This window comes from Anomaloglossus baeobatrachus, chromosome 8 (genome assembly GCF_048569485.1).
Source record: "Anomaloglossus baeobatrachus isolate aAnoBae1 chromosome 8, aAnoBae1.hap1, whole genome shotgun sequence".
Classification (NCBI taxonomy): Eukaryota; Metazoa; Chordata; class Amphibia; order Anura; family Aromobatidae; genus Anomaloglossus; species Anomaloglossus baeobatrachus.
This window is the reverse complement of record NC_134360.1, coordinates 12,038,283-12,050,914: the sequence shown is the minus strand read 5'-3', so window position 1 is coordinate 12,050,914 and position 12,632 is coordinate 12,038,283. Positions and strand designations below refer to the sequence as shown.

General features: G+C 49.1%; 1 protein-coding gene across 1 annotated transcript in view; it reads right to left on the bottom strand.

Moving 5' to 3' along the window:
• CACNA2D3 (calcium voltage-gated channel auxiliary subunit alpha2delta 3) overlaps positions 1 to 12,632 on the bottom strand; it is a 1,156,773-nt gene that overhangs the window by 611,232 nt on the left and 532,909 nt on the right. The window contains exons 10-11 of the mRNA XM_075321303.1: positions 8,096 to 8,185; positions 6,551 to 6,664 (exon numbers count right to left, since the gene is read on the bottom strand). Coding sequence (XP_075177418.1) covers positions 6,551 to 6,664; positions 8,096 to 8,185 — 204 coding nt within the window. The remainder of the gene's footprint in view (positions 1 to 6,550; positions 6,665 to 8,095; positions 8,186 to 12,632) is intronic.

The following is a 12,632-nucleotide window of genomic DNA, read 5'->3' as shown; positions in this document are numbered from 1 at the left end:
GGAAAGAGACAGATGGGGAAAGAGACAGATGGGGAAAGAGACAGACGGGGAAAGAGACATATATTGAAAAAGACAGACGGGTAAGAGACAGATGGGGAAAGTGACAGATGGGAAAAGAGACAGAGACCAGGAAAGAGACAGAGAGAAGGAAAGAAACAGACGTGGAAAGAGACAGACGTAGAAAGAGACATGTGGAAAGAGACAGACCTGGAAAGAGACAGATGGGGAAAGAGACATATTGGGAAAGAGACAGAGACAAGGAAAGAGACAGAGATAAGGAAAGAGAGAGACAGACGGAGAAAGAGACAGACGGAGAAAGAGACAGACGGGGAAAGAGACAGACGGGGAAAGAGACAGACGGAGAAAGAGACAGACAGAGAAAGAGACAGACGGGGAAAGAGACAGACGTGGAAAGAGACAGACGTGGAAAGAGACAGACGTGGAAAGAGACAGACCTGGAATGAGACAGACGGGGAAAGAAACAGACTGGGAAAGAGAGAGATCTCGAACAAGACAGACCTGGAACGAGACAGACCTGAAACGAGACAGACCTGGAATGAGACAGACTGGGAAAGAGACTGACAGACAGAGAGAGAAAGACAGACACAGAGAGACTGATACAGAGACAGAGAGAGAGACTGATACAGACAGACAGAGACACAGAGACAGACATAAGACACAGACAGACAGACAGACTGGGAGAGAGACAGAGAGACCGTTACTATCCTGGGCAACGCCGGGTACTACAGCTAGTTTACTATAAATATGAAATCTAAAATTTACAAAAGTAAATGTGGTTGTTTCTAAAATGATTTGTTGGAAATAGTGTGGATGGAAGCGCAGAATAGCGTCTTACCAGGTAAGGTAACAGATAAGTCGAGGTTGTGCCAGTCACAACTCCTAAACACACATAAAAAATGGCGACAGCCGCAGCCCCGGAATGCTAACGGGGGAGCGATCAGGACATTAAGGAAAAATGAACAGTCTCTGAAACGCGTCGACCTGAATAAAATAAGAGATGAAATAATCAACATAGTTTTTTTCTGGTGATAACGCGGCATACACCCGATCTCTCCCCGGTTACATCTAATATGATTTGTTATCATGAGACTTGTGAGAGCCAGGATAATTAACTTTAGAAGTAATGGCCAAGATATTCCATTGTCTCCAGCAGCAATGAGAAGTTACAAAATGACCTGGAAACAGTCTGTTTGTCACGGTTCCAATTTGCGGAGCATTTTGTGCTCTGTGATGTTCTGTCATGCTCTCCTATCCGTACTTGCCTGTTCCGTCGTGCAGAGCATTTTGCAGGGTTAGATGCTCTGCTGTTTGTCTTGAGCTCCTATAGACAGGTTGTTTCTCAGAATTGGGTCCTATGCTGGTGCTGGTAGGGGCTTACTCAGATGCTCCTCGTTCTGGCTGACTGCTCGGCTTATGCTCGCCCAGAACATCACCAGTCATATTTCTTGGTTCCGCAGTAAGTGCTCATGGCTCCCGTTTGTATACAGTTATCTGATCTTGGCTTCTCAACCTTGGACTGTAGTCGACTCTGCTCTGCCCACTCCCCTAACTTTGTTGTTAACTCCTGGCTTTTGACCTCGGACCTCCTCCTGACAACGTCTCCTCCTGCTCTCTGTATCCTATACGTACTGTTCTGTAATCCAGACCCTCGGCTTGTATCTTGACCACATTTTTGTCTGCTCCCTGTGTCCTGTCGTGTCCCTCTGGTTTCTGATCCCAGCTTGTCTGACTACCTCTCCGTTCACACTACACACAAGTAGTATCTAGCGCCACATAGTGTCGAGCATCACACTGTTGATGTGTAATTATCTCAACCACTTAAAGGGGTTTTCCACTTTCATAAATGTGGTGATCAGTGATTGCAGAAATGAAAAGCAACAAACAGATAGCGCTCATCCTCCCCTCATCCGCTCTCCACCACTGCTCTGTTCTTGGTGTATTGTCTGCAATGCTGACATCTCGACAATACCGCACCACAACGCTGCATCCAGTCACTGAGCCCATCAGCTGATGATGTGGATGGCACGTGGCAATTAGCTTAGTAATTGTCTGCAGCAGTGATGTGTGCATCAACATTGCAACTAATGCACAGAGAATGGATCTGCTGCTGGACCACAAGATGAAGGGTACTGGAGATGAGCAGATCCATCTTCAAAGGACCAAGTCTGAGTCACATTTCCTGAAATTTGTGGTTTCACACAATTCAAACCCTTTGATATTAGAAAAAACAAACTTGCCCGACATCATTTCCCACACTACAGAAGCATCTGTCACGCTCACCGGCTCCCCTTCCACGCTCCCCGACTCCCCGGCCACGCTCCCCGGCTCCCCTGCCACGCTCCCCGGCTCCTTTGCAAGGCGTCCCCCGCTCCACGGCCTCCATGCATACTCACCTGCGTCCTCCAGGCAACCCGATCCTCGGTCCCGGCACCCATCTGCGATGCTGAACGCTCCTGCCTCCTGTGCACGGCTCCCTGCTCTGGCTTCTGGCACCCGGGCCTCGCGCATGCGCATTAGGGCGCGCACGCGGTCATTGACCTTTTCTTAAAGGGCCAGCGTCCTCCAACAGGATATTGAAGATTCAGGTGCAGGGTATATAGGGGGTTCCTTTCCAAGTGGGCGGGGCCTGTTCTTCGTGTTTCCTAAGCTAGGGGTCAGGTCTTTCTGTGTTTTGCCTCGTACTCACATATCTCTCTTGTAGAGTCGTTCCTGCCTCGCCAACCGGTCCAGACGATTCCTGAACCACGAACGGTGACTGTCCGCCGTCTCGTCAGTCCCTACCGTCTCCGGATCCGTGTGGTGACCCACCTCCTCGCTCCGTTGGTTCCGGATTCTGCCTGCCATCATCTCGGCCTCCGAACCTGAGCTCCGTCACCCGGACTGCCTTCAGAGACTCCGTGGTCCCAGGGACTTCTTCACTCCACTCCTCTGAACGGACTGTCCTGCTACCCATAGTGCTCCGGCTACCGGGCACCTCGCCCTCGGTGAGGTGTTCAGCCCAGTGGATCCACCTCCTGGGCCTACCCGTCCTCCCGGTCCTAACAGCATCAGACATTGGGCTGATATCATTTGGCCTCGTGGCCTCCTCCTCATACCCTGCAGTCATGACATCTAGCGGATTATCACACCTTGTACAGCGGTGGTCAGTACCGAGGACATCACAGATCAGGAGGTCCAAGTGCAGCACAGTCTGTAAGGAAGAGTCATGTTCTATCTCCAGAGTCACCAAGTAAGTCCCTCTCTCCTGTAGAGTGTCAGCTCTTATGCTCAGCGGGGTCCTCTCTCTCCTGTAGAGTGTAAGCTCTTATGCTCAGCGGGGTCCTCTCTCTCCTGTAGAGTGTAAGCTCTTATGCTCAGTGAGGTCCTCTTTCTCCTGTAGAGTGGCAGCTCTTATAGTCAGTGGTGTCCTCTCTCTATTCTGTAGAGTGTAAGCTCTTATGGTCAACATGTTTCTCTCACTCCTCTTCCTCATGTGTACTTTCCAAAAAATGAAAACTTTCCAATATTGAGATATGCACAATTTTATCCACCACAAATCAAATTTTGGGGAAACATTTATTGAAGCCTAAAAATTTGAATTTCAAAATACCTACTCATCACTGATCACTCGAGCATGGTAGTGCCCGCTCATCACTAGTTACCAGTACTGAGCACCCGAGCATAGTAGTGCCCGCTCATCACTAGTTACCAGTACTGAGCACCCAAGCATGGTAGTGCCCGCTCATCACTAGTTACCAGTACTGAGCCCCCGAGCATGGTAGTGCCCGCTCATCACTAGTTACCAGTACAGAGCACCCGAGCATGGTAGTGCCCGCACATCACTAGTTACCAGTACTGAGCACCCAAGCATGGTAGTGCCCACTCATCACTAGTTACCAGTACTGAGCACCCGAGCATGGTAGTGCTCGCTCATCACTAGTTACCAGTACTGAGAACTCGAGCATGGTAGTGCACACTCATCACTAGTTACCAGTACTGAGCACCCGAGCATGGTAGTGCCCGCTCATCACTAGTTACCAGTACTGAGCACCTGAGCATGGTAGTGGCCGCTCATGACTAGTTACGAGTACAGAGCACCCGAGCATGGTAGTGCCCGCTCATCACTAGTTACCAGTACTGAGCACCTGAGCATGGTAGTGGCCGCTCATGACTAGTTACGAGTACAGAGCACCCGAGCATGGTAGTGCCCGCTCATCACTAGTTACCAGTACAGAGCACCCGAGCATGGTAGTGCCCGCTCATCACTAGTTACCAGTACTGAGCACCTGAGCATGGTAGTGCCCACTCATCACTAGTTACCAGTACAGAGCACATGAGCATGGTAGTGCTCGCTCATCACTAGTTACCAGTACAGAGCACCCGAGCATGGTAGTGTCCGCTCATCACTAGTTACCAGTACTGAGCACCTGAGCATGGTAGTGCCCGCTCATCACTAGTTACCAGTACTGAGCCCCCGAGCATGGTAGTGCCCGCTCATCACTAGTTACCAGTACAGAGCACCCGAGCATGGTAGTGCCCGCACATCACTAGTTACGAGTACAGAGCACCCAAGCATGGTAGTGCCCGCTTATCACTAGTTACCAGTACTGAGCACCTGTGCATGGTAGTGCCCGCTCATCACTAGTTACCAGTATTGAGCACCCGAGCATGGTAGTGCCCGCTCATCACTAGTTACCAGTACTGAGCACCCGAGCATGGTAGTGCCCGCTCATCACTAGTTACCAGTACTGAGCACCCGAGCATGGTAGTGCCCGCTCATCACTAGTTACCAGTACAGAGCACCTGAGCATGGTAGTGCCCGCTCATCACTAGTTACCAGTACAGAGCACCCGAGCATGGTAGTGCCCGCTCATCACTAGTTACCAGTACTGAGCACCCGAGCATGGTAGTGCCTGCTCATCACTAGTTACCAGTACAGAGCACCCGAGCATGGTAGTACCTGCTCATCACTAGTTACCAGTACGGAGCACCCGAGCATGGTAGTGCCCGCTCATCACTAGTTACCAGTACAGAGCACCCGAGCATGGTAGTGCCCGCTCATCACTAGTTACCAGTACGGAGCACCCGAGCATGGTAGTGCCCGCTCATCACTAGTTACCAGTACAGAGCACCCGAGCATGGTAGTGCCCGCTTATCACTAGTTACCAGTACTCAGCACCCGAGCATGGTAGTGTCCGCTCATCACTAGTTACTAGTACAGAGCACCCGAGCATGGTAGTGCCCGCTCATCACTAGTTACCAATACTGAGCACCCGAGCATGGTAGTGCCCGCTCATCACTAGTTACAAGTACTGAGCACCCGAGCATGGTAGTGCCCGCTCATCACTAGTTACCAGTACTGAGCACCCGAGCATGGTAGTGCCCGCTCATCACTAGTTACCAGTACAGAGCACCCGAGCATGGTAGTGCCCGCTTATCACTAGTTACCAGTACGGAGCACCCGAGCATGGTAGTGCCCGCTCATCACTAGTTACCAGTACTGAGCACCCGAGCATGGTAGTGCCTGCTCATCACTAGTTACCAGTACTGAGCACCTGAGCATGGTAGTGTCCGCTCATCACTAGTTACCAGTACTGAGCACCCGAGCATGGTAGTGCCCGCTCATCACTAGTTACCAGTACAGAGCACCCGAGCATGGTAGTGCCCGCTCATCACTAGTTACCAGTACAGAGCACCCGAGCATGGTAGTGCCCGCTCATCACTAGTTACCAGTACTTAGCACCCGAGCATGGTAGTGCCCGCTCATCACTAGTTACCAGTACTGAGCACCCGAGCATGGTAGTGCCTGCTCATCACTAGTTACCAGTACAGAGCACCCGAGCATGGTAGTGCCTGCTCATCACTAGTTACCAGTACGGAGCACCCGAGCATGGTAGTGCCCGCTCATCACTAGTTACCAGTACAGAGCACCCGAGCATGGTAGTGCCCGCTCATCACTAGTTACCAGTATGGAGCACCCGAGCATGGTAGTGCCCGCTCATCACTAGTTACCAGTACAGAGCACCCGAGCATGGTAGTGCCCGCTTATCACTAGTTACCAGTACTGAGCACCCGAGCATGGTAGTGTCCGCTCATCACTAGTTACTAGTACAGAGCACCCGAGCATGGTAGTGCCCGCTCATCACTAGTTACCAATACTGAGCACCCGAGCATGGTAGTGCCCGCTCATCACTAGTTACAAGTACTGAGCACCCGAGCATGGTAGTGCCCGCTCATCACTAGTTACCAGTACTGAGCACCCGAGCATGGTAGTGCCCGCTCATCACTAGTTACCAGTACAGAGCACCCGAGCATGGTAGTGCCCGCTTATCACTAATCTACACTATAGATCCCTTCATGTTGCTGTATCTTGCACTTTTTAACTGAGCAGCATAAAGTTCATCACAACCATGAAGTAAGCCTGGATCTGGTGTTGGAAGCCACCGTTGCACTATTTTGGTCACTTTAGTTCCAGTATGTTTCTCCGATATTCTCAAATTCATCTCTACCCCGATCTCCTGTATTCCCGGCTCCTCAGTTATGAGCTCACCTTTCTGTCCGGCCAGTTGTACTTGGCAAATATTGTATCGTAGGTGTCAACGGCTCCATCAGCGATTAACATTATGGCTTGGCTGCAGATGCTTCCCTCTCCTGTGTGATTGAACTGCAAAGAAATGACACATGCAAATAACGAAGGGCAATGTTAAACTCTAAAACGCTATGTCTACTATGGTAAATCCTGATCATTATCAATTAGCATTGATTCTACCACTGAAACTAGTGGAGTGGCCCTAAAAAGTCTACAACCGGTCTTGTAGAAGTCTGATGTGTCAGTGCTGAGAAGTCAATGAAGCCATATGTAAATTATTCTGGAAGTGCAATTCCCTTGCCTAATTCCTGTACATAGATCCAAACAACTAGTTTCAGTAGTAAAATTGTCCTCACAGGTTGACTATAGGAAGCAGACGATAAATACTGAGTGGACAAGATTTGCAAATAAGAGAACCTAGCCACATCACAGCAACCGATGCGTTAGGATACCGGCGGCTCCACCACAGATACCCCTGAAAAAGCTGACTGATAGCGAAACGTTGGGATAACGTCTATTATCCTATTTTACTGGTGTAATAATCAATTCATCAAGTGTCAAATTTCCAGTCCTCATGGTTATCTTGTTCTGGTATGCCATATTGCTTCTATGCAGTGACTTTATTCTAGAGTGCTAGTCCTTATAATTAGATTTGCAAAAAAACCCCGCATTTTTATAAAAACTACAGCAAAAATGTCATAATTTCTATGTGCAGACCAATCTGTATTATTCTGCTGTGCTCTCCTGCAGAGCCGGTATGTGTTGCTTATGGTGCAGAGCATTTTGCAGGTTGAATGCTCTGCTGGTTGTTTCATGCTGGTCCTGGGAGGTGCTCTCGCAGATGCTTCTCGTTCCCGGTGATCGCTCTGTATCATTAGGGAGCGTGTTAGCTCCGGACTCTGCCATTCGTACTTTCTGGTTACAGTTGTGCTGTTGGCTCCCATGGTGCTCAGTGTTCAGATACCGTCTTTGTCTGTCCCCTCCTATTTCTGTTGTGACTTCCCGGCTTATGACCTCAGACTTCCTCCTGACCACATCCTCGCCTGCTCCCTGTATTTTGGTATGTACTCTCCTGGAACCCTGACCTTCGGCTTGTATTTTGACCTTGTTTCTGTCTGCTCCCGGTGTACTTTTGTGCCCTCCTGGTTTATGGTCTTGGCCTGTCTGACTACCTCTCTATTTACTGCATGCAAGTAGTGTCCAGCGCCACCTAGTGACAGTCATCACAAAAAGCTCTATAAATGCCACTGCACAGAAATCTCTGCCGTTAATTTATGCTGCCTTTAGACTGGGAAGCAAAAAAATCTGGTGAGAGACTGTTTTTAAGGATTATAAAGTCAGTGATGAAGATAGATGTTTCCTTTTGTACTAAATAACATAAACTGGTGATACATTCCCCTTAAGACATCAAAGTCAAAGATGTCGGACCCCATCATTTACTGTTATAGTCTATGAAATAAAAGATATTAACACTATAAATGAAGGTGCTATAGGTGCAATACTAACCTCATTCAGTAAATCGAAGGCCTCGTTCAGTGCTATGTCCAGCATCCCAATCCCTTTGGCTGAAAGTTTATCTAAGTGCTCCCTGAAGTGCTAAAAAAAAGAATAAACAAATAATAATTAACGACGAATGTTACAAAGGTCTCAACAAGACATGGAGAGATGAATAAAGTTGCAGCCTTTCATTGTAGGGTCGGATGGGAAGTTTAGACAATCGAGCCCGAGTCAACTCTACAGCCAAATTGTAACATACATGTCTTTGCATTTGTTACATTGTAACATACAGTACAGACCAAAAGTTTGGACACACCTTCTCATCTCTAGAGCAACTGTTAAGAGGAGACTTTGTGCAGCAGCCTTCATGGTAAAATAGCTACTAGGAAACCACTGCTAAGGACAGGCAACAAGCAGAAGAGACTGGTTTGGGCTAAACAACACAAGGAATGGGCATTAGACCAGTGGAAATCTGTGCTTTGCTCTGATGAGTCCAAATGTGAGATCTTTGGATCCAACCACCGTGTCTTTGGAGAAAAGGTGAACGTATGGACTCTACATGGCTGGTTCCCACCGTGAAGCATGGTGGAAGAGGTGTGATGGTGTGGGGGGGCTTTGCTGGTGACACTGTTGGGGATTTATTCAAAATTGAAGACATACAGAACCCGCATGGCTACCACAGCATCTTGCAGCGGCGTGCTATTCCATCCGGTTTGCGTTTAGTTGGACCATCATTTATTTTTCAACAGGACAATGACCCCAAACACACCTCCAGGCTGTGTAAGGGCTATGTGACTAAGAAGGAGAGTGATGGGGTGCTATGCCAGATGACCTGGTCTTCACAGTCACCAGACCTGAACCCAATCGAGATGGTTTGGGGTGAGCTGGACCACAGAGAGAAGGCAGAAGGGCCAACAAGTGCTAAGCATCTCTGGGAACTCCTTCAAGACTGTTGGAAAACCATTTCCGGTGACTACCTCTTGAAGCTAATCAAGAGAATGCCAAGAGTGTGCAAAGTAGTAATCAAGCAAAAGGAGGCTACTTTATAGAACCTAGAATATAAGACATATTTTCAGTTGTTTCACACTTTAACTATTTCATTCCACATGTTTTCATCATAGTTTTGATGCCCTCAATATGAATCTACAATTTTCAGAGTCCTGAAAATAAAGAAAACTCTTTGAATGAGAAGGTGTGTCCAAACTTTTGGTCAGTACTGTACATTTTTTAACAAGTCTTACATGGAACTCCCGATAACCATAATTCATTTTGATAAAAGAAGAAAAAAACCTCTTTTGTGGGTGGTAAGTAAAAGTTGTCCAGATTTCGGAGAATCGCCTAACCATCTAATGTCTACTGACTCTCCCCAACGGATGACGTAAGGTAGAGATGGATTCCTTCCGCCGGGTCATTTTCAGCAGCTGATCTTTTTGTTCAGCAAGAATATAAATTGCCGTCAGAAGAGTCTGGTAACAACTGTCTCATAGAGAACTGGGGAACGCACAGCCAGGCGAGCCAGGCGTCATAGGTGTCAGCCGAAGAATCGTGACACCTACATAAGTGGCGTGGCTAGTGGAACTGCCCCCAGCCGATTATATCTGAAAACACGGCAGACGATGGAAGCAACAAAAAGTAAAGTAGACTCTCCAATCCCAGTATCAGAATCTTGGGCCGACCGAGCGCCAGTACAGAAGATCCCGATGATCGTGTCTGAGATTCTTCTCTCTGGAACTAGATGGTCTAATCAGCAGGTCTGGCAATTTCATGCTCCGGAATATGGCGGTCCAATGAATATGTGGGTTTCCTCTGGTTTCTCCGTTTTCCTCCCATACATAATGATAGGGAATGTAGATTGTGAGCCGCAGTGGGGACAGTGATGATGTCTGTAAAGTGCTGTGGAAATTAATGGTGCCATATTAAAGGGGTTGTCCACTACTTTCAAAATGATGGCTTATTCTTAGGATAGGTCATTAATGTCTGATCGGCCATGGTTCCACATCTGGCACCCCCAAAGATCAGCTGTTCTTGGTCCTGGCAGCGTTAGCAGGCAGCCGGAAATGCTCAGTTCTTTAGCTTCACCATCTTCTGATAGCAGCCACAGCCGGGTACTGCACATTCAAACCAATAGGAGGTGGATGTGCAGTGCCCAGCCACGGCCGCTATCAGAAGACGAGGCAGCTGTAGAACTGAGTATTTCCAGCTGCCTGCTGCCATGAGCCCTGAGAACAGCTGATCAGCGGGGATGCCTGTTGTCAGACCCCAGCCAATCAAACATTAATGACCCATCGATGTAAAAGTAGTGACAACCCCTTTAATGAGTCAAATAAATAAATAAGTGGAAAAAAATTGGGTTATTTGAAGTTTTTAAACGTATGGTGAGTGGAGGCCATATTTCTTTATAGTATTTATTTGGATTTTCATAAAAGTGGATTTTACCAAACTGAACATGGGCAGTCCACATTGACAAGAGCAGGAAACATTGACAAGTGCAGGCCACATTGACAAGGGAAGTCCACATTGACAAGTGCAGGCCACATTGACAAGTGCAGGCAACATTGACAAGTGCAGGCCACATTAACAAGGGCAGGCCACATTGACAAGAGCAGGAAACATTGACAAGAGCAGGAAACATTGACAAGTGCAGGCCACATTGACAAGTGCAGGCAACATTGACAAGTGCAGGCAACATTGACAAGTGCAGGCCACATTGACAAGGGCAGGCCACATTGACAAGAGCAGGCCACATTGACAAGGGCAGGCCACATTGACAAGTGCAGGCCACATTGACAAGTGCAGGCAACATTGACAAGTGCAGGCCACATTAACAAGGGCAGGCCACATTGACAAGAGCAGGCCACATTGACAAGGGCAGGCCACATTGACAAGTGCAGGCCACATTGACAAGATCAGGCCACATTGACAAGTGCAGGCCACATTGACAAGAGCAGGCCACATTGACAAGTGCAGGCCACATTGACAAGTGCAGGCCACATTGACAAGAGCAGGCCACATTGACAAGAGCAGGCCACATTGACAAGTGCAGGCCACATTGACAAGTGCAGGCCACATTAACAAGGGCAGGCCACATTGACAAGAGCAGGCCACATTGACAAGTGCAGGCCACATTGACAAGGGCAGGCCACATTAACAAGGGCAGGCCACATTGACAAGAGCAGGCCACATTGACAAGAGCAGGCCACATTGACAAGTGCAGGCCACATTGACAAGGGCAGGCCACATTAACAAGGGCAGGCCACATTGACAAGTGCAGGCCACATTGACAAGAGCAGGCCACATTGACAAGTGCAGGCCACATTGACAAGAGCAGGCCACATTGACAAGAGCAGGCCACATTGACAAGAGCAGGCCACATTGACAAGTGCAGGCCACATTGACAAGTGCAGGCCACATTGACAAGAGCAGGCCACATTGACAAGAGCAGGTCACATTGACAAGAGCAGGCCACATTGACAAGTGCAGGCCACATTGACAAGTGCAGGCCACATTGACAAGTGCAGGCCACATTGACAAGTGCAGGCCACATTGACAAGAGCAGGCCACATTGACAAGTGCAGGCCACATTGACAAGAGCAGGCCACATTGACAAGAGCAGGCCACATTGACAAGAGCAGGCCACATTGACAAGTGCAGGCCACATTGACAAGTGCAGGCCACATTGACAAGAGCAGGCCACATTGACAAGAGCAGGCCACATTGACAAGAGCAGGCCACATTGACAAGTGCAGGCCACATTGACAAGTGCAGGCCACATTGACAAGTGCAGGCCACATTAACAAAGGCAGGCCACATTGACAATGGCAAACACAGCGCAGGGTCTTGAGTAAGATCAGGGCTCAGACAGGAGTTAAGCCGGCTTTGCACAGTACGACATCGCAGGTGCAATGTCGGTGGGGTCAAATCTAAAGTGACGCACATCCAGCGTCGCAGTCGATATCGTAGTGTGCAAATCCTTTTTGATACGATTAACGAACGCAAAAGCGTCGTAATCATATCATCGGTGTAGTGTCCGACATTTCCATAATGCCGGTGCAGCGACAGGTACGATGTAGTTCCTCGTTCCTGCGGCAGCATACATCGCTGTGTATGAAGCTGCAGGAGCGAAGAACATCGCCTTACCTGCCTCCACCGGCTATGCGGAAGGAAGGAGGTGGGCGGGATGTTTACATCCTGCTCATCTCCGCCCCTCCGCTGCTATTGGCCGCCTGCCGTGTGACGTTGCTATGACGCCGCACGACCCGCCCCCTTAGCAAGGAGGCGGGTCGCCGGCCAGAGCGACGGTCGCAGGGCAGGTGAGTCCATGTGAAGCTGCTGTAGCGATAATGTTCACTACGGCAGCTATCACAAGATATTGCTGCTGCGACGGGTGCGGGGACTATCGCGCTCGACATCGCAGCATCGGCTTGCGATGTCGCAACGTGCAAAGTACCCCTTAGGGTCACGGTGGGGGTTCAGACCTCGCTACCATCAAGCGTACCACTGAGATAAGAAACAGCGCAGGGTCTTGAGTCTGAGAGACAGCCTAGGA